General features: G+C 36.4%; 1 protein-coding gene across 4 annotated transcripts in view; it reads right to left on the reverse strand.

Annotated features, from left to right (window-relative positions):
- Nucleotides 1-27466, reverse strand: part of LOC113414041 (uncharacterized) — a 32086-nt gene extending 4620 nt beyond the window's left edge. The window contains exons 1-10 of one of the 4 annotated variants that reach the window (XM_087964238.1): nucleotides 27354-27466; nucleotides 26257-26337; nucleotides 14697-14772; nucleotides 12099-12230; nucleotides 7967-8090; nucleotides 6919-6979; nucleotides 6787-6833; nucleotides 4978-5053; nucleotides 4469-4570; nucleotides 3068-3922 (exon numbers count right to left, since the gene is read on the reverse strand). In XM_087964238.1, the coding sequence (XP_087820364.1) occupies nucleotides 3068-3922; nucleotides 4469-4570; nucleotides 4978-5053; nucleotides 6787-6833; nucleotides 6919-6979; nucleotides 7967-8090; nucleotides 12099-12230; nucleotides 14697-14772; nucleotides 26257-26285 (1502 nt within the window). In that variant the 5' untranslated portion in view covers nucleotides 26286-26337; nucleotides 27354-27466. Of the gene's footprint in view, nucleotides 1-3067; nucleotides 3926-4468; nucleotides 4571-4977; nucleotides 5054-6786; nucleotides 6834-6918; nucleotides 6980-7966; nucleotides 8091-12098; nucleotides 12231-14696; nucleotides 14773-26256; nucleotides 26338-26886 lie in introns of all 4 variants that reach the window. The other 3 variants (XM_026670727.2, XM_087964237.1, XM_087964241.1) reach the window with 3 other exon arrangements.
- Between the last annotated feature and the right edge of the window lie 234 nt (nucleotides 27467-27700).

The raw sequence follows: 27700 nt of genomic DNA on the forward strand, positions 1-27700 counted from the left end.
CTGAAGATGATGAATGAGACTTCATCGAAACATCGCCTAGATACTTCCAATTTTACGCGGGAGAAAACCCGAATAACCAAAAATCCACATACAAATACCCGCGAAAACCTCAGAAAACACACACACACACACATATATATGAAACAATAAGACAGGGACGGTAGGCACGTTGGTGCGCTTATGCACACCCCCTACAGACCTCTTAGGAAAGGGGTGAGGTCAATAGTAGACAGTCTAAGGTTAAAGTTTTTGGGGTTTGGGGAAAAAACCACAGAGTCAGGTAGAGTATTCTAGACATTGACCACTCTGTTGCTGAAGTCGTATTTCCTGCAATCAAGTTTGGTGCAATTAACCTTGAGTTTGTATCTATTGTTTGCTCTAGTGTTGTTATGGTTGGAGCTGAAGTATTCATTGACAGGTAGGACATTGCAATGTATGATTTTATATACTAAGATTGGACCAAAGTCGGCGTAGTTCTAGTTTTCTAGGTCTAGAATTTTGAGTCTGGTGGCATAAGGTATTCTGCAATGAATAGAGGAGTGGAGAACTCTTCTTGTGAAATATTTCTGGACTTTCTCAACTGTGTTAATATCAGATACGTAATGTGGGTTCCAGACTGATGAGCTGTATTCGAGTATTGGTCTAGCAAATGTTTTGTATGCTCTAGTTATTAGTGTAATATTACCAGAGAAAAAGCTACGTAAGATTAGGTTAACAACGCTTAATGCCTTTTTGGCTATGTAGTTACAGTGGGCTCTAGCATTTAGGTCTTTGAAATGAGTACTCCAAGATCCTTGACAGAGTTTGGATCCTCAACAAGGTCTTGACTATTCAGCCTGTATTTTATTTTCTGATTTTTTTTTTGCCAATATGTAGGACAGAGCATTTATTGGTTGAGATTTGAAGTTGCCATTTGTTTGACCATTCTGATACATAGTCAAGGTCTTTTTGACGGGTAGCAGTATTGTCTGTGGTGTTGAATAGCTTTACATCATCAGCGAAGAGAACGCAGTTGCTCTTGATATGATCACAGAGGTCATTTATGTAGAGTATGAAAAGAGTTGGTCCTAGAACACTGCCTTGGGGGACACCACTGTTGACAGGTACAGAATTTGATAGGACGCTCCCAGTTTTGACCATTTGTTGTCTTGTTTGACAGGAATGCTTCTATCCAGTTATGCAGGTGTCCAGAGATACCATAAGATTTTAGTTTTAGGAGTAGTTTGTCACAGCTTTACAGAAGTCTATGTAGATTGTGTCTATTGCTTTGCCCTGCTCGAGTTGTGTAGTCCATATGTTTTTGCAGTGTAAGAGTTGCAGATGACATGATAGTTTTTTCCTAAAACCTCATTGTTTATTAGAGAGTAGGTTGTCTGTTTCTAAGTGGAGGATGATGGATTGGTTAATAATTGATTCCATGACTTTACAGGTGACGCAGCATAAAGAGATTGGTCTGTAATTTTCAACTAGGCTGTTTTTCTTCTTTTAGTTCTTCTACGTGCCATGATATGTAAACATGTTACAGTATATACATTCTCTTTCATGTTAACCAACATTTTGCAAAGTTTGTGCTAAATATTCCATTTATTCTTACATTTGATTTCGTTATTTGTTTATAAATAATTTAGATTTTGTAACTTGCACTCCAGTGACTCTGTTGGTGCACAAAGAAACAGAATAACACCAGACAACAAGAAAGGCAGATGAACATAGACACAGGGAGGCCACATCCCATCTTTGCCCAAAGTCTGGGAAAAGAGCCAAGACTTTAGGGCTCATTTAAAGGACAGCAGGGTTCAAACCTCTCTGGCAGGATACTAGAATGAAACCAATTCCCAAGCACAGTTGGTTTTGTAAGCAAAGCACATTCATATTTAAACATTTCTTCAGTTATGCCATCTGTATTTATCCCATCCATACCATGTACCATCATCTTCCAGAAATGCTCCTCTGAATTGTATTAGGACAATCTTTGCACAAAATAATTAATTTGACATCAAAACTCAAAACAAAGCTAAAGTAATATCAGAGCATTTTAACTTCCCAGGACCTTCTCTAGCAGATCTCAAAGTGACTGAGGGGAAAAAAAAGAATTAAAACACCACCATCAAGTGAGAACTTGTTGAACCCATATCCAATGATTCTGGGTTCAGAAGTTCTCAACAATGGGTTTTTAACAAATTACAATTATTAATTGATAGGGTACTTGTAATCTGACTCATGTGTAGCCTGTATTTGCAAAACCACCCTTCCCTTTCTCTCCAACTCACCTCAATTTAAATCCGACATCAGTGTACTCACGCCATGCATCTGATAAAGTGAGCTGCAGCTCATACAAGCTTATCCTTTAAATAAAATTTGTTAAACAGAAAAGGTGCTAGACTCCTGTTCTTTTACTACCATCTATACTGGGTTTCCAACAATCTCACAACATGTTTCCCTTTCTTGAATATTTACATCAATTGTTTCAACTTCATTTTTGATGTGGCATTATCATACAAAACTCAAAAATACAGTATTCCTTGCAATAGTCTTGTTTCAGTTTCACTCCCACAAATTTCATGACTTTTATTTTTAATTCTACTGTGTGTGCAAGATCCTAGTTTTAACCTTCTTCACCCTCTTTCAAAACAATTATTCTTTGCATTTAACTACATACTACATATGACAATCTTTTTCCTTACATGTACACCAAACAATATTTTCATCATTTTGCAGTAATAATCCTTTCATGTATAATTTCTTTTAAAATACAAGATTCATATATTTTCTTTTTGTAGTTGTTCTACTCCATTTTAATTTGTTTTATTTTTCCTTGTCTTTCATATTCACTTCCTCCCGAAGTCATTCTTCACCCTACCATCTAATGGTCTTTCCTACTGTGAATGGATTTATAGAAGTGCATTAAAAAAAATCTGCATCTGGCTCTGCATAACATGTAATTCAAACAATTAGTAACAAATTAAAAGGCAATGATGCCTGTTTTATTGATTTATACGATCTTTAGTTTTGTTAAAGAAAAAATGAACAATTAATATTATTAAAGCTATTCAATAATTCTTCTCACCTTTCAGAATATTCCTCATATGGCTCATTAATGTGAGTTGAATGATCATTAAAAGAATTCAGCCTTTGTTCAGATCCCCTGTTTTGGAAATCTTTCAGCTGTGACTTCTGACTAAAATCACAGTATGACTGATTATCAAGGAATGGTCTACTTCTTCTATCGGAATCTTCATCATCAAAATCTTCTAATGACAATTTTCTTCTTAATTCACTGTGATGCTGCTGGTCAAGGAAAGGTACCATTCTCTGTCCACACCCTCTAGTCACATACTCAAAATCTCCCATTGGTGAATGGACATCATCACGAACAGGACAGTTCTGAAATAGTCTTAGTCTTTCCACAGGTCTCTTGTTCAGGAAAAACTGATTTTTGTCCTGCAAGGATGACTGAAAATCATCACTAGACTGCCGATTGTAAAATGGTCTTCGTCTTTCTCCTCGGCCGCCATTGAGCTGGCTATCTGTCGGTTTGTGGTTATAACATGGAGTGTCGGCAAAATGTCTATGCCTTTGACTACAGTTCATATTAATGTCTCCACCTGTTATATTTCCTAGAAAGTCATCATCAAGCTGGTGGCCTTCAAAAGGTTGAAATCTGGGTCCTGGTCCTCTTGTACTAAATGTTAAATCTTTAATCTCCATTTCTTCTTGGCGGTCATCATGAAACTGGTGGTCAGGGAAATGCTTTTGTCTTATTTGTGGCAGTGGTGGCTGCATGTCATCATGAAACTGGTGATCATGATATGGTTTGCGACGTTGCCCAGGACCCTTATTAATAAAATCAAACTCTCTCAATCGGATCTGTTCTGGTAAGTCATTGGGGCCATCATCATAAGCTCTTAGTCTTTTACCAGATCTGCTAGGAAAAAAAATTAAGTATTATTTCTTAAGAAAACCAAGTGATAATAGACACTAACAAAAACAAATTCTAAAAGGACAAATGTAATTTGTCAAAGTAGTTTAGAATTTAGTTTGTCCTTAATGAACATCTTCTCTGACCCATATGGTACATGTAAATACACTTATGCATAGGGTCTAATTCTCACTCCCCTTCAAAGCATTTTGAACTTTGAACTTTCAAAGCCTCTCTTTCCTGCTGAGGTTGGGACAGTGAGAAGGCTGGTGAGTTGTCAGTAAGGATTCCAGCTAACCAAAAGGAAACTGCAAAAATGGAGGAATGAAGTTTCTTACTCTTGACCCATATCCCTGCTTACAGTTTTCTGCACTATTAATAGCAATGTGAAAATACGAAATAAAGCTTGATGATGAGTACGTTAATATTTTTAACATGTTCAAAAATAATCATTATTCCCTCAGGGTTGAATAAAGTATGTGGAATTATACAAGTTAAATTTATACAATTCTCCTACCACATGACGACAAATGCATTTTTGGCAGTTACCTAGGATATTCTTCATTTGGAAATCGATCCATATGTCTGTCTATATCATCTGGCGGTGGCACAATATCTCCATCAGCATCCCACATATTCATTCCCAGGTTGCTAAGGAATTTCAAAAGAGAATATAACACATTTTCTGCTGAGAATACAATGAAAAAAAAAGGCAAAAATAGTGTGATTACATTAACTCCAGTGAAAAAAGAGAGAAAAGTTCTCAGCAGGAGGTATAGCATAATTCTATTGATTATAGGATACTTTTCAACAGTCCCTCCCTGAAATGGCTGTATTCTTGTAGGTATTTTCTGTCAGCATATCAACTACCTAAATCTTTTAGGTTTCTCCACTCGTTTTCCACTTTGTTAATCTGGAGTCTATTTATAGAATGTTTAAAAAGGCAATGATTATTCTACCTTTTGTGATCAAATTCAGAAAAAAAAGACACTGAAGTTTATTTAAAATGTGTCAGAACAGAAATGGAACATATTTGACAGGAATAGGACTAGACTCACCTTCTCATTGGTTGAGTTTTAAGATCTGTCAGATATATATGACCATCTATATGGTGACCACGTGCGTCTCCAAAAGCTAAACGGCAAGAACATAAGTTATGTGAAACAGGGCTCTCGGTGAAGAATGGACAAGCTATTGAGAAAAGTTCAATAATAGCATATAATTCTAGAAATTGACTTCTGTTTTTTGGAATTTTGATAGTAGAAATCGCTCTTTTAAAACCACAACCGCAACAGGATGTTTATCATATAAATGTTCCTACATGCTGAGGTTAGCAAATCAGGACTAGCTCCTCCTCAAAAGTATTTTTTCTAATTAAGCTCAAGCAAAGATTGTTCTTAATATTGTTTACTAAACGTAATCAAAGTTCTCATTTAATACTAAATTGAAACTTCCTTGTATTTGCCCCAGTGGAAATGGTTATCAGATAAAAGAATATTGAAGAAAGTTAAGTTGTCATAATAACTGCAATGACTTGAAATTGTGTGTGTGTGTGTGTGTGTGTGTGTATAATTGTGTATGAAATGCAATAGGAATTCTTGATTATTACAAAAAATGCCTGTATGAACTTCAGTTTCATGCATTCATAAAAACACATTTATGTTCATGATAAGGATTTTTTCAAATGCAGTATTCTGCTTCCCAATGGCCAATCAGATTACTGTAGTCCAAAAATAGACTATAAAGTCAGCAGTATTCTGACTTCTTTTTACCTTTGCTTTTGAATTGACTAGATTCCTCTTCCTATCCTTATATACGAACTGTTTCTTGTTCTTAATTAATTAAAAAAATAAAAGCTAGAATCAAGTTACAGCAGCTTTTGAATTACTTCTTTGTATCCCCAAGAGATAAAGGAAAAAAAAATCTTCCTACAAATCTCTGCTTATAAAATAAACTATGTTTGTTATTGCATCCAAAACTGACCAATGCCTCTCATTGGAGTCCTATATTACACTTTTTTTAAAATCACAAAACTTATCTATTGCTATGAATATTTCTTGTATGTCAGCCACAGCACCATGATTTTGGTATCAGTCAATACATAATATAGAGACTAATGTATAGGTAGTCCTTGACTTTCAAAAACAATTGAGCCCATAATTTATCTTGCTAAGTGAAACATTTATTGAATTTTGCCCCATTTTATGACCATTCTTACCACAGTTGTTAAGTGAACCACTAAGTTAAATTAGTAACACAGTGGTTACGTGAATCTGGCTTCCCCATTGACTTTGCTTGTCAGAAAGCTTGCAAAAGGTGATCACATGACCCCAGCAACTGTCATAAATGTGAGTTAGTTGCCAAGTGTTTGAATTTTGATCATGTGATCATGGGGATGCTGCAGCAGTCAGAATTGTCAAAACTGTCATAAGTCACTTTCTTCAGTGCCACTGTAACTTGAATGGCTGTTAAACGAACTGTTTTAAGTTATGGGCTACCTGTAGTAAGAGAATTGCTTATTTGCTAGGCAATTTTGCAGGGACACGATGCCATAAAATAAACTTTCCACAAATGTTGCAAGCAGTATTAGGTCTGGACTACTTAATGAAATTATATGAAACATTTTTCCTTTTTTTTATAGAAGTGCAAGGTGCTTTTGTACATATAGGAGAGGGCATTTCCATTTCCAATTTCCTGCTGGAATTCTACGAAGCTCATTTTTGTGTTATGAACTTGAGAGCGAAAGCAGGGGAGAAAATTTTTCAGTTCACATGTGATACTTTGGGAAGTGATCTTTTAGTTCTCAGTTACAACAACTCATTCACTAGTGCATAACCTGGGATTCTGTTAAAAAGGCACGTAAATACCTTGGATTGCTGTTTCTGGATCCCAACCTTCAACATCAATAAGATATCTAAAGAAACATAAATACAGTTATGAATTACCCAACTTTCATTGGAGTGAAAGTACCGTAATGTAATGTTTGTTGTGACACTTACCTGCATATAAGGTAACCTGTTCTATTAATTCCATTTGTACAATGTACTCCAATGAGTTTCTCTATTGGAAAGCAAAATGAAAATTAAACAATGCAAACATATAGTGCTAATGCATGATACAAAAAAGTTAAAAAAAGAATATTGCTCTTTAGTAGATTCATACAATTACATTTCTCTGAAACTCTGATTCAGAACTGGAAAAAATGGGAATTCAGAAGCAGGTTGTGCAACCTCTGCTACATGTGCAAGGCTCCTGCTAAGTGTGATCAAGAAGAGACAAAACAGATATAACTAAACACTTCTTAGATCAGGGTCTCCAACCTTGGCAACTTTAAGCCTGGAGGACTTCAACTCCCAGAATTCTCCAGGCTTAAAGTTGCCAAAGTTAGAGACCCCTGTCTTAGATTATGAGAGGGGTGGAATAAGTCTTAAAATGGCTTTTTCTTTGGTTTACAAGTGTTTTATACTATTAAAGTTGACACCAGAGGTGATAGCTTTGTTAATCTGCATGCAGTTTGGGAAGCCCTTGACTCAAAGTTACAATGGATTCCCCCAAGAGTTACTTACAGCTTACAAGCATGTGATCACATTTTGGGCATTTAGCAACTGGCCTGCATTTATGGTCATTTGAAGCACTCTGTGTTTATGACAATTTCATCGGAAACTGGTGTTACGTCTGGTTACTGGCAAAAACCAGCCCATAAACGTCCACAACGCTAGCTTTACAACTGCCGCGTTTGCTTAACGATCACCACAAAAAAGAGTCATAAAATCAGGTTGGTCATGTGATGACCCACTTTATGATTTGCAACTGTAATTGTTAGGTCGTAAGTTGAGGACTACCAGTATATTAGGTAGAAACTAGCACTTTTTTCATAACCAAGTGTGGGTGCAAGACATCCCATCAGGCTATGGTTGATGTTTCTGAATTAGAATAATATGGATATATAAGGGTAATTATTCCTATATGATGGCTGGAATCTAAAGAAATACACAACTTCAAATTGTTCTGGCTCTCTAGTATGAAATTATAAAGGCTGTTATTTACCATTGTCTGCATTTTCCCATAGGAATTTTCTGACCCATTTTTTAAATTGTAGAATAGTAGGATCATCTGGGACTTCAAGTCCTATAGTAAAAAGTTTCTTATACTCCATACTTTTGGGCAAATCCTAGCAATGAAAAGATGAACAAATACTATAGTTAATATAGTAATTGATGACTAAAATCTTTTTCAGCAAGTATTTTAATATTCATTTTTAAAAGAAATTAAGTGCATAATGGCATTAAGTGAACAATCCTATTTTTGTATGTTGCCGCAATCTCAATTTGTGTTAGTACAAATTGACCTCCAAACACATAACTGAATGTAACTGCTGTGATGGAGATCTTTACATTTTTTTTCCCTCCCTACATTGCAATATTTAATAGGAATTCTGGTAGTGAGAGCACCTGTGAATAAAGCCAAATTGTTGTATTGTATGTAACAGCATGGCTAGTCTATTGGTTTTAAAAGTGTTATCACAGGGCTGTCAAACTCGCAGCCACGCCCACACCTGGTTTAACAAAGAGGAAAAAATTCGTGATATCACATGATGATGCCGTGACGACACACATTTGACACCCCTATGTTATTATGATCACACTCTGATGTCACTTGAAAATACTTTTAACATTTTTTTCCAGTAATAATATTTTATGAGGTTACTTAAAAATAGATATTTCATTGTCTAACTGCCTCCATGACAATTGTAAGGGATGCCTGCAATCTTTAAATTATCCCCTATTTATTTGTTTGTTTGTTTATTTATTAAGTTTCTATAGCCGCCTCAACTCAGCTAAGTGACTCTGGGCAGCTTACAATTCTAAAATTATAAAATAATTTAAACAATTCAAAAAATGCTATAATAATGAAAACATCTGTAAAATAAATGAGTACAAAGCAGCTATTATGATTAATCAACTCACAGTAAAGTCAAGTAATAGGTCCCTTAATGCTTTCCAAACCTCAGGCCCAGGTACATAGCAAAGATTTTAACGTTTTCTGAAAAGCCAACAGGTTTGGCACCATTCTAATCTCCAAGGGGAGAATATTCCATAAGGCAGGGACTACAGCAGAAAAAGGCTCTCTCTTAGTTCCCGCTAGTCAACACTCTTTGGTTGACGGGATCTGGAACATGCACTGGCCAGGTAGAAACTCTTGGAAAAAGATGGTCCCTTAGGATATCTGATCTCAAACCATATAGGAAAGATGATTAAAAGGTGATAACCAGAATCTTGAATTACATCTGGAATCAAGCAGCTCAGTTTGATTTAAAATCATTAAATATTTTTGATAAATCTTTGTGAGAAAGACTTCTACACTGTCTCACCAGATTCTAGTGAATTTAGTGGGACTAATTTCAGAGTGGTCACATGCAGGATTGTGCTGCCAATCTCCCTCTCAATTAATATTCCACTAAAGTAACCAAATGCATAATTCTAATATTCCATTGCAAAGAAACTATGAGAAACACTTTCATTTAGAAAGAATAGAATACATTTTAAGATTTTTAGTTCTTCAAAATGCATAGTAAAACCAGAGGTGGAATTCAGCAGGTTCTGACCAGTTCTGAAGAACCGGTAGCGGAAATTTTGAGTAGTTTGAAGAACTGGCAAATACCACCTCTGACTGGTCCCGCCCCATCTATACTCTGCCTCCCAAGTCCCAGCTGATCCCAGCTCAGTCCTGTCCTATGGACATCTTATCTACTATCATCACTACCAGAGTACCAGAAATTTATAGAAGAAAGTCAGCTAGAGCTCACGTGCTGACTCAAAGGATCAATCAAAATTTGAATTGAAAAAGTGGACTACTTCCAATAACATACAGTAAAATGTCTACACTGTTGGCAACATTCCCTGGTGTGAATTTTATTGGTAACTCATTGATGAGTTGCTAACTAAATTTTCTCCATCACCTTGCTGTGCTTTGGTTTAATCTCAATTTATAGCATTCAATCTCTGGTATCATTGCAGATTTGTTCCATTAAAAGGGATCTACAGAAGCTCTGGCTCCTTTTTTACTTGCCTCTAGTATTAAAATCTCACATCCAAAAATGTGAACAAAATCGATTGGTGCTATATTCTTGCTGTGATTACGATATGGGAACATAAATTCAGAGAGGTAATTGCCAACCATCAATCAATAATCCTAAACCTAATCCATTTGGCAGGAAAAAAGCATGAGACAGCCAAAATAAGCAGATGTAATCCATTGGTGCATGAAATTCAGGGGAGATTAAAAACTTGCAAAAAAAAAAAGGAAACAAAAGTGCAAAGGGAGAAAACTTCCATGATTCAAAACACTGCTCAATATTCAGCAGATTCTGACCAGTTGTGGAAATTTTTTGAATAGTTCAGAGAACCGGCAAATACCATCTTTGACTGCCCAAATCTATTCTCTGCCTCCCAAGTCCCAGCTGATCAGCTGGGTCTTCTTTTGTTGACCTGCACAGGGTTAGGGAGCTGGAAATCAGGTAGTGGGATGGGGAGGGAATGGGATTTTGTAGTAACCTTCCCCCAGGAGTGGGGAGGGAATGGAGATTTTACAGTATCCTTCCCCTGCCATGCCCACCAAGCCATGCCCACAGAACAGGTAGTAATTTTTTTTATAATCCCACCACTGAGTAAAATAGTGATATACCAGATAGCCTAACATTTGAGAATAATTCCTTACTGTAAATACAAATTTATGTACTCAGAAGATACTGCCATATTCACAATAGAAGCATATGCAGATAGTTCTTGACTTACAATTCATTTAGTGACCATTCAAGTTACAACAGCAATGAAAAAAAGTTATTTATATCCATTTTTCACACTTAGGATCATTGCAAGCATCCCCATGAACACATAATCAAAATTTGGATGCTTGGCAACTGGCTCATATTTATGATGGTTGCAGTGTCCCAGGGTCATGTGATCACCTTTTGCAATCTTCTGACAAAGTCAGAAGCTAGATTCACTTAACGACTGTGTTCTAAGTTAATAATTACAGTGATTCACTTAACAACTGTGCAAGAAAATGGGGCAAAACTCACTTAACTTAGCATTGGAAGTTTTGAGCTCAATTGTGATCATAAGTGAAGGATTACCACATGCCTTTGTTGTTTGTGAAGAATTGGCCATTTTCTTCTCCATGATTCGTACTTCAATTTGTATTTTTTCCAGCTTCAATGATCTGCATTCTCTCTACAGTACTTCCAGTTCTGCATATGCAAATCTAACATATTTTTTTTATTCTGAAATCTTAGCGCATCTATTTTTCTGTTCAACTTATATCATATACAGAACTCTAAGTTCCCAATAAAGGATGTACCTTATTGCACTTTGCAAAACATGTTTGACATGAATGACATGGCACCATTAACTAGCATAATAGAATCCCTCCTTCCTTACTTTTTTAACTTTCTTTTTTCCTATGCTACTTACAACTTAACCCAAATTGAAAGGACTTTGAGTCATACACATCAAGTAAACAGAAAAACATAGTAGGAAATAAGTAAATTCATATAAATGTAAAAAAATAAAAAATAATCACAAAAGAAAGGCTAAGTTATAAACCAAGATGACCATCCAGAGTCAGCCATGTGGACTCAAGGTAACCTGGAAATAAAATAATTAAAACTGATCTAAAGAACTACAACAGAGTGGGTGCTGCATATATTTCTTGGGAAAGATCATTGCATAAAGTTGAGGATGCTGTAGAGCAGTGATCCCTAACCTTTCTGGCTCTGTGCATTGGCAGTGGCAACAGCTCGATGGCAAGTGGGGAGGGGATGGTTTCATACACGTGCCTGCCATTTGCACCAATGGAGCTTCATGAGCTCGCCTGCAACTTGTGTGGCTCAGTTCCCAATGGGCCACAGAGCAGTACTGGGCCATGGACTGGGGGTTGGGGACCCCTGATATAGAGAATACCTACTATCTCTCTCATGCTTATTAACTTTTTCTTGATGAACGGGCCAGGTGGGTAGGTTCATTTCTGGCAAGGCATTGCCTTTATAGAACAGGTTTTCTCATGGTGAAAATTAAAAATTCCATAACAACTTGACCTATTTCTAAATCAGTATTGGAGAAAAAGAACCCCATGGGCCAAATGTTTTTATTATCCGCAGCAAATACTAATTTACAATTACCTTGATACCATAGTATCTTGTTGTATATGTTAAATCAATGATTAAACCAAGCTCCGCATTGAAAGCTTTCACCGCAGCAATCAGATCTTTTGGTGTAAACCTTTGAGTTGGTGTAAGTCGCTGATTGATTGCCTAGGATGGAGCAAAAAAAAAGAAAGTAAGTACAGTATGGAAAGATATTCTTATGCATATAGAAAAATTTGATTCGTTAAATTAAAAAAAGTCAAACTGAAAACAAAACATAAGCGTTCAGAACAATTAGGTAGTTTCTAAGCAAACAAATGATTTATTTAAAAATAAATAGCAGTCCTTTAAGGACTGAAGTTGTTTTCCTTTTCACTCTAGTTGTATGTATTCTTTTACTACAGGGTGATACAGTATAGGGATAACAATAATAAATATTTCATATTTTACATCCGAGTGAATGCATAGACTCTGAAAGTATCTATCCAATGCCATGATTCTGAATTAACCATGAATAAGTTACCTGTTGTTCTACAGAGAAGTAAGGAAACAGTGTCTAGGTAGAGTAGGTAATTGTAGGTAATTGTGAAGTAAACATCCTTTATCTTTGCATTTCCATCTTTTTGAAGTACCGTATTTATCGGCATATAACACGCACAGGCGTATAACACGCATCTTCATTTTAAGAGGGAAATTTCAGGAAAAAAAATTAAATTTCTAAATAAAAACTTTGAAGCAAAATAAGGGTAGCTCAGAACTTTTTTTTTATTAATATTATTACCACTTATAAGGTAAATCAGTGGTCCCCAACCTTTTTGTACCAGGGACCGGTTTCAAGCAGAAAATTTTTGCAAGGACCGGGGGAGAGAAGAGAGGAGGCTTCGCTCTCTCGCTGCTCCACCATCCAAGGAAGAAACTGCTTCAAAGAAGCGGGGGCTTTTCCTGTCGCCGCAGCTATTCCGAGCGCCCGTTTCACCCCCACTCCCACCCGCTGCTTCAATCCACAGTGTCCCATTCTGCCTGCCTGCCTTAGTTTCTGGTTGTTTGGGAGCAGCTTGGCTGAGAATAATAACTATTCGCCTCTTTTACTCAGCCGAAGCTGTTCCGATTCAACCATTAACGAAGGCAGGCAGGCAGGCAGAACGGAGCACTGCGGGCGGGCGGGCGGGCGGGGGGGTGGGGGAGAAGGGCGCTTCAGGGAAGCTGCGGCGACAGGAAAAGCCCCCGCTTTTGAAGCAGTTTCTTCCTGTGCTGGTGGAGGAGCGAGAGAGCGACTGAGAGAGCTGACCCAGAGAGAAGGACAGGCTTTGGTTGCTTCCTCCCTCCCCTTCTTTCATTTGTGTCCTTGATCCCCGATCCCAGCAGCATTCACCGAAGGCTTCTTAACATTATATCGGCGTATAACACGCATACATCATTTGCCCCCTATTTTCAGGGGGAAAAAAGTGCGTGTTATACGCCGATAAATACGGTATATTTCACAATTTATAACTCTGTATATTCTTAGATAATATTACTATTTAATAGATACAGAGTTGCTTCAACAGTAAGATGGGTGGCATATAAATTTAATAAATATATGGCAAACAGAAATTTTTTCCATTTTTGAGAAACGTCATCCATAGTAGAGTTAGGAACAGTGTTACCCAAATTGGAAAAAAAATGTCTGTTCCACCTATTATGTTTTCAAATTAATTTATATGTGAACCTTTTCATCAGCTTTAATGAGTAAGCAAAGGCTAAGTTATATGAATAAAAATGTAAGAGAAGTAAATGTACAGCATATGTGTACAAGCATATGTATATGCATATACAAACTAAATGAAATAAAAAAGAAAAATATATATTTGTAAAAGTAAAATGGGGAAGAATGTAGTAAGATCTAAATAAAAGTAGGTTAATGTTGAAGTGCTTGAAATGAAGTTAATGAACATGTGCATGAAAGTACAGGTTTAATTATTAATGGAAAGGTTTATAATGTATGTGAAAACTATGAATTGATGTCACTAAGGTTTCTGTAGGTGTACTGAAAGTAGAAATCCATTGTTTGATGACAACGTGGTGACAGTTGCATGTTATGTTTCAGTGAAAGACAATAATGGAAGAACCAGGGGGTGAATTAGGGGAAATTTTGTGCAATATTCTGGATGAATTTGATCACAGAAAAATATGCAATTAGGGAATTGAAGGTTACCTATTTAATGCCAAAGAGTATCAAAAGTACAAGTATAGTGTTCTGTACTTGTAAGTTTATTAGATTTAAAAAACAACAACTGAGGGAGGATATGATTCCCTTATTAAAATAAATGCTGACCATGCTATCAAATACTCCATAGTAGAAGTAGCACTGATGACAGATGGACTGTGTGAAACCATATAATTGGTCTTATTTAATAGTACATAAAGGGCTCTTATCCTCTGAAGGGAAGGTTAATAGTCAGCTCTCCAGAAGTTCAAACTTAACTACAAAGTGCTACATTTTTGGCCAGTATACTCTGAAACACTTCTTTAGAACTGAATCTGTATTACTGCAGGTTCTACTTTTAGTCAAATATTGATTATATAAAATGAATATCATTTTATTGATTTTCTTTTGTAGTTAATATAACTTCATAGAAATAATTTTATACATACCAGTTTTAAGGGTACTTTAAAAGCAATGAACCGAGTTCCTGGTATAGGTTGTCCAACTGATGATACATTCCTCCATCTAATAAAAAGAAAAGACCTTTAAATATAAACATGATGAAAAAATATGATTGCAATGCTTCATAGAAAACAATATTGCCCTGATTATTTTTGTAGAAAATTGCACTGGATCTAATGAAATCTTAATGCATGATCCAACCACTTGTGAACTTCACTGACTTCAGCCACATTTAGAGTACTGTAAGAAGACGTTTTCTTAATGTTTTGCTTGATATACCACAGAGATACACAATCTGAGACCAGGGGCTACAAGCAGCCCTCTCAAATTTTGGCTAATGTTTCCAGAGCCCCTCTAAGAATTCTGCCAAATTCTATTTTTTTAATGGGACAAATCAGGGACAAGATTAAATATATGAGGAATAATTACATTCAATTTAAATGAAATTCAAGACAAGGGATTTGTGCCTGGTCTCATCAATGTTTACAACTGACCCAAATATTTCATGAGCCTACATGAACACATACACAAAATTAATTTGCCTACACATACACAAAATTAATTTACAAAAATAATACAACCCAGAATGTGATATTTACATTTACAGATTTTATATTTCTTTTGTTTTTTTCATAGAGACAAAGGCAATGAAAGGAAACATGTTTCAGGAGTGGAATCTAGCACAGCATTTGTTAGCATTGGGTTCAACAGAATGGAGATGCTCCTTATTTTAAATAAATGCTAAGAAACGAATATGCATATTGTACATTTCTTTCTTTAAATTAAACTTGAAGAAATACAAAATGATTTGCAGAAATTATTTCATATATTACACATAACCTTTCCTCAAAAAGATTATTTTCTGATAAGTCTAAACTATATTACATAAAACATTTATAAAATTTAAAAGTGCAAGAAGTTACATTAGTCCATTTAGAAACCTATTAAAATATGTATTATCTAATGAAGAGTCATTCTGTTGTAGTATGTTTATTACAAACTGAGATCTTATGCAGCAGCCGCAAACTAATATAATACGTTTTTATCAAGACTGTAATATATGGAAATCCTGCCATATCACATACACATATGCATAACACAAAAAGTGAATTGTTAAATAAAAGCACCAATCTGTCAGGAAACTAATACAACTCAATAATAATTCAATTACTATTAATTAATTTGAGATAATTAATTTGAGATTAGAAACTCTACTGGTTATGGCTGGAATAAAAGACTGTGGATTGATGAGATTATGAGTTAATCATCTCAGAATGTACATGTAGTCTTCAATTTATGACAACTGAGCCCCAAATTTCTGTTGCTAAGCAAAACATTTGTTAAGTGAATTTTGCCCCATTTTATGAACTTCTTTGCCACAATTGTTAAGTGCAGTTGTTAAATTAGTAACATGATTAAGCGACTCTGGCTTCCACATTGGCTTTTCCTGTCAGGTGGTCACAAAAGGGGATCACATGACCCTGGGACATTGCAACCATAATAAATATGAGTCAGTTGCCAAGCCTCTGAATTTTGATCATATGATGAGGGTGCTGCAATGGTCGTAAATGTGAAAAATGGCCATAAGTCATTTTTTCAGTACCACTGTAACTTTGTACAATCTCTAAACAAACTGTTGTAAGTTGAGGACTACTTGTATATGGAAGTTTTCATGAATAGTTTCTTTTTGTCCATTCTTTTGTAATTAATATATTTCTTGGAAATTGATGATCGTTGTAAGAAGTGAGGCAAGAAAAAGTTCAGCTAAACAAGTTTCTGGGATGTTTTTGTGCGTCTAAGAATTCTTTTTTTTAAATCTTTTCAGGGAACTTTTCCTTAGGGATCTTGATGCTAATTCCCTTGGAAGAGGAAACGCCTGAACCAATTTCCATTAGTGGTGCCTGTTAGTTTGCTTTCCTCTTCTTTTAGAGATCCTTCCACTAACCCCTATGGGAAAGCGGGTGAGGTGATGGACCAGCTCATCTAACCAGGTTTTCAGGCTTCATAAACGTTGTTTTTATAAAAAGTAACTAGTTCCTCTAGTTATAGATCATTTGTTTTCAAAATCACAAAAATCTCTATATATAGTGCTTATTGTTTTTATTAAATATGAGGGTGTTTATATGCTGCCCAGTAAACCTAGCAAATTAAAGAGAAAAAGAAAAAGATAAGTTAGACCCAGATAGCAGTTGACAAAATACAGCAATGATGTATTTTACAACAATAATTTTATACCGATTTTAAACTGAAAGATTACTTAAAAGTTTACTTTTTAAAGTTCGGCATCACAAGTATGATGCATTCTTCTATCTGCAGAAGTCATTCCTCTGCTTGGGATGCCATCAAAGATGTACTTATTTTAATAAACCTTTTTGGCTCTGGGATGCACTGTCAAAAAATTATATTGGAGCACCACCAACAGAACATGCTGCATAGAAGGAAAAAGAGGCCCACTGAATAGTGGGGCCAAAGGTCTTAGTGAACTTGGTCCTGTTTTGTTAACTACATATGATTCCGTCGGTAACTTGATTCCAAATCTTTAATCAGAATGTTTAATTGGGTCTCAAAACAGACCGGAGATAATGAAACATTGATGTATTGTCATCTGCACCTCTATAACTGTCTGGTTTGGTTCTGCAACACAACAAGACAGACACAAACTTCAGAGAGTAATTAGGACTGCAGAAAAAACAATTACTACCAACCTGCCTTCCATTGAGGACTTGTATACTGCACGAGTCAAAAAGAGGACTGTGAAAATATTTACAGACCCCTCACATCCTGGACATAAACTGTATCAACTCCTACCCTCAAAACGACGCTATAGAGCATTGCACACCAGAACAACTAGACACAAGAACAGTTTTTCCCCGAACGCCATCACTCTGCTAAACAAATAATTCCCTCAACACTATCAAACCATTTACTAAGTTTGCATTACTATTAATATTACTATTAATCCTCCCATCCTTCCTTTCACCCATCTCCTCCCACTTATGATTGTATGACTGTAATCTTGTTGCTTGTAGCCTAACAATTTTTATTGACTGTTTCCTAGTATGATTTGATTGCTTATTGTACCCTATGTCTATTATTGTGTTGAACTTATGATTCTTGACTCTTGACAAATGTATCTTTTCTTTTATGTACACTGAGAGCATATGCACGAAGACAAATTTCTTGTGTATCCAATCACACCTGGCCAATAAAGAATTCTATTCTATTCTATTCTATTCTATTCTATTCTATTCTATTCTATTCTATTCTATTCTTATTGAATCATTACATACCAGTCCAAGATAACAATAGCCGTATTTTGGAGTAACTGAAATTTCTGTATTATTTTTAAGGCAGACTCATTATAAATCCATTGTAATAACTCCAATGGATAGCTATTTACAAAAAAGGAAAGCAAATCTATCAGTTACATTTCTTTGTTAAATAATGGGCAGTATTTAAAAACAAAATCCAGTATCCATTCATAATTGTTTTGATTTTAAATTGACATCTATTTGACTACTGGAAAATAAAACATAAAAATTTAAAAATCTGGAAACCTTTAGCATAATAAGATAGTTAAAAAAATTTCCCTTGCCATTGTCAGGAACCTTAGACATCATATTTAGACCCTGTTCTTTGTGCAAATCTAATGGTTCTTTGCCTCATGTAACCTTAAGAGTAAATTGCAGAAAGACTGCACTTCCACTCAGAGCCAATTATTTCCCACTCTAAATCAGTTAAAGTAGTTTTGTAAGGAAAATATTTAATAGTAGATGCATCATAATTGTCAGGCATGAAGATCAGGTCTACATGTGAAGGTCCAATTAAACTATTTATTGCTAGTTACACCAATGTACAAGAATATTCTCAACTAAGGGTTAGAACTTGATAGGAGTAAGGGTCAACTGAATTCAAGAAATTTGGACTTAGCTCGTTTGTGGCTATGTAGATTCTAGGCTGATCCTTCTTTTAACTCCACCCCCAGATTCTGTCACTCCTTCCCTTACAAAATTGCTATAATAATCTCATAACAAATAATAGTTTAGTGAGCCAAAGTTACTGAGTGGCTGAAGTAACAGTTCATTTAGATTGCTGAATATCAACAATATATATCTGAAACTTTAAATGAATGATTAAATGAATGAATCCAATGTATTCTTCAGGTTTTTAATCATATTATGCATTTTTATATTTGGATAAGAATGTTTATAAAAATGGAGTACATTTTTCACTTATAGCTGTTTAAGCTTTGCAATTATTTTAACCTCCAAAAAACCCACAAACAACACAAATAAGTAATAAAATATAAAGTTAAAGATGTACAAGGAAATGACATGGCACTCTGGACCAATTTGTTTTTCCTCACTATACCATTGATCCAAAGTAGAATATGTACAAGTATATAATATGGAATAAAAAAAACATCTTCTAAACTCTAACTACAGAGCAACATGAAGAACTAAATTGTCTATGGTAAGTGTAGTTAACAGCTTGAGATTGTACCTTTCAAGATATCAAGCTATTTGAAGTTTTTTTCTTGGGGTGCCCCTCATCTCTATTATTTTTTTAATTCGGTTATTTCTTGTTATTGCTTGTTTTCAACAGCACTTATCAGAATCAAGGCTAATCTGGATTCGTTGGCTAGATTTTTCTCTTCTAACCATTATCAGAAATTTGTTACATTTATATGCCACCCCCTCATTCTAAAAAATAATATTAACTATTAATATTAACTTATTATTAATATTAATATATTAATATATTGACTCAAATAATATTGCCCAATTGTTCATGAATAATTTATAGGATAGAGGACTAGATGCATTCCTGATTATACACAGTAACTGCCTATCTCCTTTTTTTTTCCAGGTTGGAAACATACATCTTCTTAATGTAGATAATTTCAGTTTGGGGAAGACATTAGTGCAGGAAATATAATAGGACACAGAAGCCAGTTCAAATGCTATTGTGAAGCCAATCTACTTTCACAACCCTCCAAACTATCAGTTGTGTACCATGAAGATGACATTCTCAAACATGATCAAACTGTAAAATGATTATTTCTTTAGTCCCATCCCTTGCTAAAAAGGCAGAAGTTTTTGTATTTGTAATAGAAAAGCAGAAGTTGGGTAGCAGTTAGGTACAAAAAAAATGTTCTATGCCTCCGATTCCAGGTTGTACTCTAAATAAATCTGGAAAATCCAGGAAAGCAAACCAGAAACATTTGTTGTGGTGATGTTTCTAAGGAATAAGGAAGATGTTCAATTAGAAATTGTAGAGATTACTTTCCTTTTGAAGGTGCACTGCTACTTAAACTTTGTCTCTGGTATCTAATACCATTAAAAGAAATTCATTATACATGGAACCACTTTACATCAAAGCTGTCTCTAAATTGGAACAAACAGTTATCACCTTGTTTGTCCCATATTTTTGGAGATTCATTTAAAATGCAGTCTATATTTTAGAAAATTTTACCTTTTCCACCACTGTTTTGCATGAGACCGATATTTAAAAAATATTTTCAATTAATGTTTAATTCTTTTAAAAAATTGTGACATTCTTCCAGAAAGAGGAAGCAAATGAGCAGTTTCTGCTAATTACCGGCACTTCACAGCTATGGAACCAGGAAATGGTATTATATACTTTATTTTTCCCTCATTTTTCCCTTTTAAAAGAAAGAAACAAAAGTTTTTGGAAACCCTATTTTTCTTTCATAAGGGGTGGGGAAGTTTGCTAAATGAGGTCCTTCCTTTCTGGTGGCAAGAAAAATTGCTAAGCTATATAGACCATGTTAAGCTTTGTAGATCATTCTTAAATTTTTCTCTGATGAGATCAGCTCTGCTGTTATATTCAAAAACTAGTTTGCTATTTTTCAGAAAAATCAAAAGACATATTTCACCAGCAGTAGCTGAAAATAATAATGTGAAACGGTCTATTTCTTAAAAAAATAAAACAGGGTTCACAATTTTGCTTTGTTATCTTCCTGTTATAACTATGGTGAAAGGATTCACACAACCTATTATCTGACAAAAAGCTATTATTTAAAATGACTTTAATACTCTTATTTTTTATATTTTTTATATATCCCAGGTGTTCATAATTGATTAACTATAGTGGATTGGTGAAATAAAGAAACACATAGAACAGAGTTGAAAAATTTTTATTGGACGCACTAGTCAGAAATACAAATAAGGCAAAGCCTTGAAGCTGACTCTAGTTAAATTCCAGGACTGAAGAGTGGTCTGACAAAATGTGTATGTATTTGATTTTATGTGTGGTTGTTTATATAAAATGACAACAAAACAATGGTGGTTCATAAAATGATTAGCACCTCATATAATGATACTAGATCATTAACATAAACAACTCATATAACAATGCAAAACAATAAAAACATGATAATGCCAGATATATGAAATAATTTTAATATTATTTTCACAGGATATTTTGGAATTGGTTGCAAAAAAACAGATTTAAAAAAAAACCTGACTTAAGTACTTGTTCAAGCATATTCCTCTGCATTTGTAGAAATGTTTTATACCATTGACTTTTGACAAAATAATCATTTTGCAAAGATATTCTAAAATCTAAGAAAATAATGAAAACTTTTCAGTGTTATTACAAAAACAATTATATAAAAGCATATTATTACTTCAATTATTATGGAAATGACAGCTTCATTAACAATATAGAAATTGAAACTGAAATGTTTGTTGGCTTCAGATCTACATAAAAGCTAAGGATTAAGTATTCATTTTTTAGATTTGTATCCCACATTTATTATTTAATAAGTAACTCAAGGCAGTTAACATAGTTAAAACTTCTTCCTCCTCCTATTATCCCCACAACAATCCTGTGAGGCAGGTTGAGCTGAGAGTGATTGCCCAAAGTCACCCAACTGGCTTTCATGCTTAAGGTGGGAATAGAACTCAAGAGACTCCTGGTGTCTAGACCAGACCCATAACCACTACATCAAACTGGCTCTCAAATATATGACAATTATATTATATTACATTAATTATATACATTTTGTTTCTCACATAAACGCAAGAGAAAGTTCCTTACAATAAAAGAGAAAAGTGTATATACTTACAAACAATATATCCACTGTAAAGAGATACTTTAATTACAAAATTACAATTTTCTTTTACTTTTATTTATTAAGCCAAAGTACAAATAATTTTAACAGACATGGGATGAAGATAATACTGTAAATGACTATAAACACTGTATCATACTTATGAATATAAATGTGCAAAAAAATCAAGTATATAACCTCAGAACAAATGTCAATAAATTAAGTGTTTACTCGTTCCACCATCAAAAATTCATACACACACACACACACACACACACAAAATCAAAATCTTATGTACTCAATGTATATTTTTTCTCGTGTGCAATTTGTATATATCTACAGTGAAGTATGAAAATAAAAAACAGACAACTGAATTTAACTCTTTAAATGCTACCACAAACCTCAAACAGTAATGATTTCCAAGCTTCGATATGTACTAAACGGATACATATGAATATCAGTAATGTATACTGAGCTTAATATGACACAAGTTATCATTATTACCATGCTGAACATATGTATAGCTCAATGTAAAAGAGTAATCACCACAGCTATTATTTTTGAATATCGAGTTACCTATTAAATCTGCCCTCGTCCATAATCTTATTGTGAGTGAGGGCATCAACCTGGTTTGTATTATCAAGACCTGTGTGGGCCCAGAAGAGGGTATTCCCCTTTGGTTAATATGTCCATTGTTTTATTTATTTATTTATTTATAAATTGTATTAAGTTTCCAAATTTTAAAAACATAAAACTTGATACATTGTTATCAACATCAAGACATCTTTTGCATCTCCTCACATTTTTCAGTATATGTATTTACCTATTCCTTTACCATTACATCTTACTTTTACTATAAATCAATCTTTTATCCTTACGCCTCAATCTTCCATTGTTGTTTTAGGTTTTGCATCAGCCGAGACCCCAGGGAAGGATGGCTACTATTACCCACAAGTTGTTGAGGGTGCTTCTGAGGCTCAGCTCTGCAAATGATCAAATGAGGGAGTCTCTGGTTGAAGTTAAGCTTTCAGAAATTACTGCTGCTGAACTGTCCTCTTTGCTGCACAGCATCATCTTTGCTTGAGTTGCTATATTCCATTGCTGGGTTTGGGATGGAGTCCCTGAAGCTGGTAATTCTCAGGGACTTTAGCTCATCTTCTTGGAGACACTGAATCCAGAGTGCCTTAGGAGCTCTTGGCTTCCAAGCTATGATTCACCAATCCTAAGTAAGTGAGGCCTGATGCATATTGGGGATTGTACATTTGAGTTGGTTTTTGTCTTGGGCAATTATGATAAGATTTAATGTTGGAGGATATTATTATCAGTCCATTGACATGGACTGATCACTCTGTGGTTGCCCTCTTGCTCATTGGTGCCAACCACTCCAGCAGGGTGATAGGGCCTGTTCAGTGTTGCATCCAAGTTGACCAGATGGATTCTGATTACAGAGTAGCTTGGGATTTTCCTTGAAGGTCTAGTAGGTAGTTCAGCCAAGGTCTTGGTTGCAGCCTGGAACAGCCCAGTGACTTGAGGCCTTGCACCCATAGCTCCTTTGTCACTTGAGTGGTGATGACAGGATGTACTTTGATTTCTGAGGAATTCTGGAGATGACGTGCCAGAGAGATGCCCAGAGTTGGAGGCAGACAAAGTGCTAATTGTACTAAACATGATTAACAGCCCATATTTGGGTGAGGGAGGCAAACCATTATTTCTCTGTCCTTTTTGTGTCTATAGATACCTGCCCTGTCTAGAGTGATCCTTTTTTTTTCACTGGGAGAGACACAACCTAGGAATATCAGGAGCTATGGTGACAAGCATTCACGCTATCTATAGATATTCCTTAAACAGATCTATGTAAACGTTAACCCTAGCATTGCCTAGTTTACAGACATCTGATGTTATCTGCCCTAATTCTGTGACTCCTGACAAAGTCCTCCAGAATTGTGAATTAAGTAACCTGTTTTTTAGATTTAGGTTCTTCCTGAGTTGTTAAGATGGAAGATAACATGTGGTCATGGCCATGCAATGGTATTGCTCTCTCTGATAAAGGTGATGGTCTCTCCAATGTTGAAGGAGGCAGTGGGTATACCCTTTCTCAGGGGGCCATTGCTGGACTTTACATTGTGAACAGTTACCATCCAGCTTCCAACCTTCCCTTTGTGTGAAGGTTCTTGAGAAGGCGATCAGAAGCAGTTGCAGAAAGTCTGGAGGAAGCAGATTATCTGGATCCATTCTGATCAGATTTCAGGCCAGGGTAGAGTGCTGAGACAGTACTGGTTGCACTTGTTGATTATCTCTAGCAGAGCTGAAATGAAAACAGTGTCGCCATCCTTTTGCTTCTTGATCTGTCAATTACAGTATCCTCTTGTACTGGGCTGCGTGAGTTGTAAGAACTGTGTTGAAGTGTTTATATCCTTCCATTGCAGTCCTTCCTAGTTTCAATCTGGATTGCACGTGTGAAGTTGTCACTATGCTAACCACTCTCTGGAGACTGTTTGGATCTGGATGGGGAGGAACAGATTGAGACTTGATCCTGATCTCACATAGTGGCTGGGGCTATCTAGGCCCCCTAGGTTTGGGACATTTTCATCTTTGGTCTTAGACTGCATTCTCCCATTTGAAACTAGCATGCAATTTGGGGCTCCTGGACTTGCAGGCTACTATTGAAAAAGCCTGTGATAGCTATGACCAGGAGGATCAGTGTATAGGTTCACCTTATTCACTGCTGCACCCTCCTTGCCTTAACTGCGAGGTTCTTCAGAAAATTACTTATGTCTTATCTCATGATCACTACTGCAATACAGGTTACATGGAACTGTCCTTGAAGACTATCCAGAAGCTTTATCTGGTTCAAAATGCAGCGGCACAGGCAAGTAATAGGCTTCTTGCATTCTACCCAGATCATCACTGCTTCACAAACTTCATGGTGCTTCAATTCATAGTGCTGGTTGTCATTTATAAAACTTTTCATGGAATAGGGCCTGGTTATTTGAGGGAGTGCCTTTCTCTGTTCCTGCCAATTCAATGCAATCAGGCAGACTGGGTATAATCTGGCTCTCTTAAATTAGATGTTGCCAACTTGTTGGAACAAAGAACCAGGCTTTCTCTATCACAGTTCCTGCTCACTGGAGTAGAATCCCCACAATGATACATCTAACTCCTATTCTCCAAAAGTTCCATAAGTGTTTGAAAGCCTGGATCTGTTCCCAGGCTTGGGCTATAGTGTGTGTGAAACTCATGGCAATGTTTTGGTTTTTATTCAGATGGTTTTACAAAGCACTTTTTAAAAATATCATATTCTTTTAAAGTTATAAACTGCTCAGAATCTTTTTACAATTAGGTCAACTTGAAATTTAACAAATAGCATAGTAAATACTAATCTTACATTTTTTTTCTTATTTTATATTTTTGGCTAATAGTTTTTGCAATATTTCTTTCCGTGTTAAGCCATTACTTTCAATGGTAAATTCAACATTTTACCGAATGTTGGGACTACTAATCAGTTTATATCCATTTTAACTACTAAGTAACTGTTCAGCACTTAATTGACTATTCAAACTGATTCAGAAAATAAGCAATGTTGCTTTCAATGTTCAATATTACCATACTGAGATTTTCTAAAATTCTGCATTATTAATAAAAATCCATTATGGTAAATAACACCAGCAACATTGATAATAATGAGCAAGGTAGGAAGGCAGTAGAGAAGTAGGAAATAATTAAACAATAAAATTCCAATGCTTAATAACACATTTTTGCTTCAGGAAGTAATAGAAATAATTTTAAGTAATATTGCTTGGTAATATTACATATGTTTTCTCTTTTAATGTCATTTCTGGCAAAAATTCAGTGAAGATTGAAGATAGTCACACTAGCAAGTTCATTAAACATCTTTTTCAGTAAAGCACGTTTATTTAGCTTAAAATGTGTTCAGGTATTTTGCATGTCAGAAGAACAGAAATAATGCAATGTCTTTGAAGACTAAAGTAACAGACTATCAGACATTAATAAAATACAGGGTAATTGCCACTGGGACAAAAAATCTTGCAAAAAGAAAGCTAGATCACACGTCCAACTTAAGACCAGTTCTATGAAATTTAATCCAAAGGTAAACTGAACAGTATGTAATAAACCCAAGCTGTTCCATTGTATCATGTTATTATACTGAAGTAATCTTTGGTATCAACCTTCTATGCCATGTCATTGACATAACTGTGATTACAGAATTAATTTATTCAAGTCCAAAGTTGAGAATACAGGAAGAATAGGAGATAATGAAGGCGAATGGAGCATTATAAAATGTGGGATAAAATACTTACCTGGGGGATGGTAACCTGCATGCTCCTGTTATCATAAATACTTACCTTGTCTTGCAGTAGATTACAAAGATGCTGTTGTGGCAAGAGAGGACCAGGTGGGGCTGTCAGAGCCCTCTCCCCTTTTATCTCTCTCTCTAGGCAGATACTTACCCATCAGGGATAGTATTCTTCTTTACCATGCTCAATGCTGGAACGGACAAGTGCAGGAGGCAGCAGAGAAAATGGGCAGCACTGCAGCAAATGAGAGAGAACCGCGCAGTTAACACGGTACCAATCTCTTTCTTGAAGTCTTATAGGATCGTCCTGAAGAACCACATTAGATGTGGTTTTGGGCAGCTCTGTTTTGAGAAACCCGTCTCCTCTCGAAACACAGAACCAGGCTCAGCTTTTTAGCAAAGGCATAAGGCCTTTTCTCACCATTGCTGCTTAGCATCCGGCAAGGTTCTTCTTTCATGGTTGGCATAGTTGGAAAGGAGCACAACTGAGAGAAAAGTGTAGTACAGCAGCAAAGGTGCTTTAAAATTCCTTTGAATGAACCAGCCCTTTTTGTTTCAAAGCAGTGGGTCCTCCGCCCCCCCACAAAACTTGGCCAGTTAGCCTTGGTATAGGGTTTCCTGCTTGAGCAGGGAGGGGGTTGGACAAGAAGACCCTTCCAACTCTGTTACTTCTGTTATAACCCCCAGGATTCTCCAGCCAGCCGGCTAGGGAATTCTGGGAGTTGGTCTGCCCTCTTAAGGCAGCCAATTTTGAAAAGAATAAAAGAAAAACACTTCTACAAACCAGCCGCAGCAATCAAGAGGGCCTTCTACCACCTCTTTGGATTTGGCCTCATGGGCCAAGCAGCTGAACGGAATGGGGGAGACGAGAGCGACGGAGTCAAGCCACGAAGGGGGCGGCTGTCCTACGACTTAACAAGTACACTGAACAATTGGGAGAGCCAGGGAAGAGCTCAGGCCCGTCTCCCGTCGGCGGCGCAGCAAAACTGCTCGCGGGGCAGCCGACTTCCAACACCAGCCTGAAGGGACGGCGAGACCCGACGGCAGCCATCCCGTTGCGGGGGCGCCAGGGACACCCTAAAGTCCCAGCAGCTTCTTCGCAGAGGATGGCTTTGGCCCGTCACGGTCAAGGCGGCGGGTAGCTTTCGAGTCCCGAAATTTGAGGGCCTTGAAGCTACCGAACCCCAGCTTCGCGATGAACTAGAAGCGGAGCGAAGGCCGCGGGCGGTTAGGGAACTTGGCAGCTCGTACCCTCTCAGGCAGGAGTTTGTTTGCAAACAAAGCCAGCCGGACCGGCAACTGGAGAGCCCTCCCGATACTTTTTGAACTGCGCAGCCGCTTCTAACGTCATCTCTGTATAAGCGCATGCGCATTGGCGCTTCAGCTACGGCGGGTTCTTTACGCATGCTCGCTCGGGTTTGCCCGATTCTCGAGCCGGCGAGGGACAAGGTCCGAGTCTGAGGGGAAAATCTGCTTTGTTCTGGGCTGCGTCGGCATCGCCCCCTTCAGGTGGAGGAGAGTTCGTGCGCATGCTCAACGTTAAAGCGAGCAACTTGAGATGGGGACGTTTAGCTTCTTGGGAAGCGGTTCCTCCCCCC

This window comes from Notechis scutatus, chromosome 4 (assembly GCF_049901735.1).
Source record: "Notechis scutatus isolate UNSWTSFEM ecotype Mainland chromosome 4, rNotScu1.2, whole genome shotgun sequence".
NCBI lineage: Eukaryota > Metazoa > Chordata > Lepidosauria > Squamata > Elapidae > Notechis > Notechis scutatus.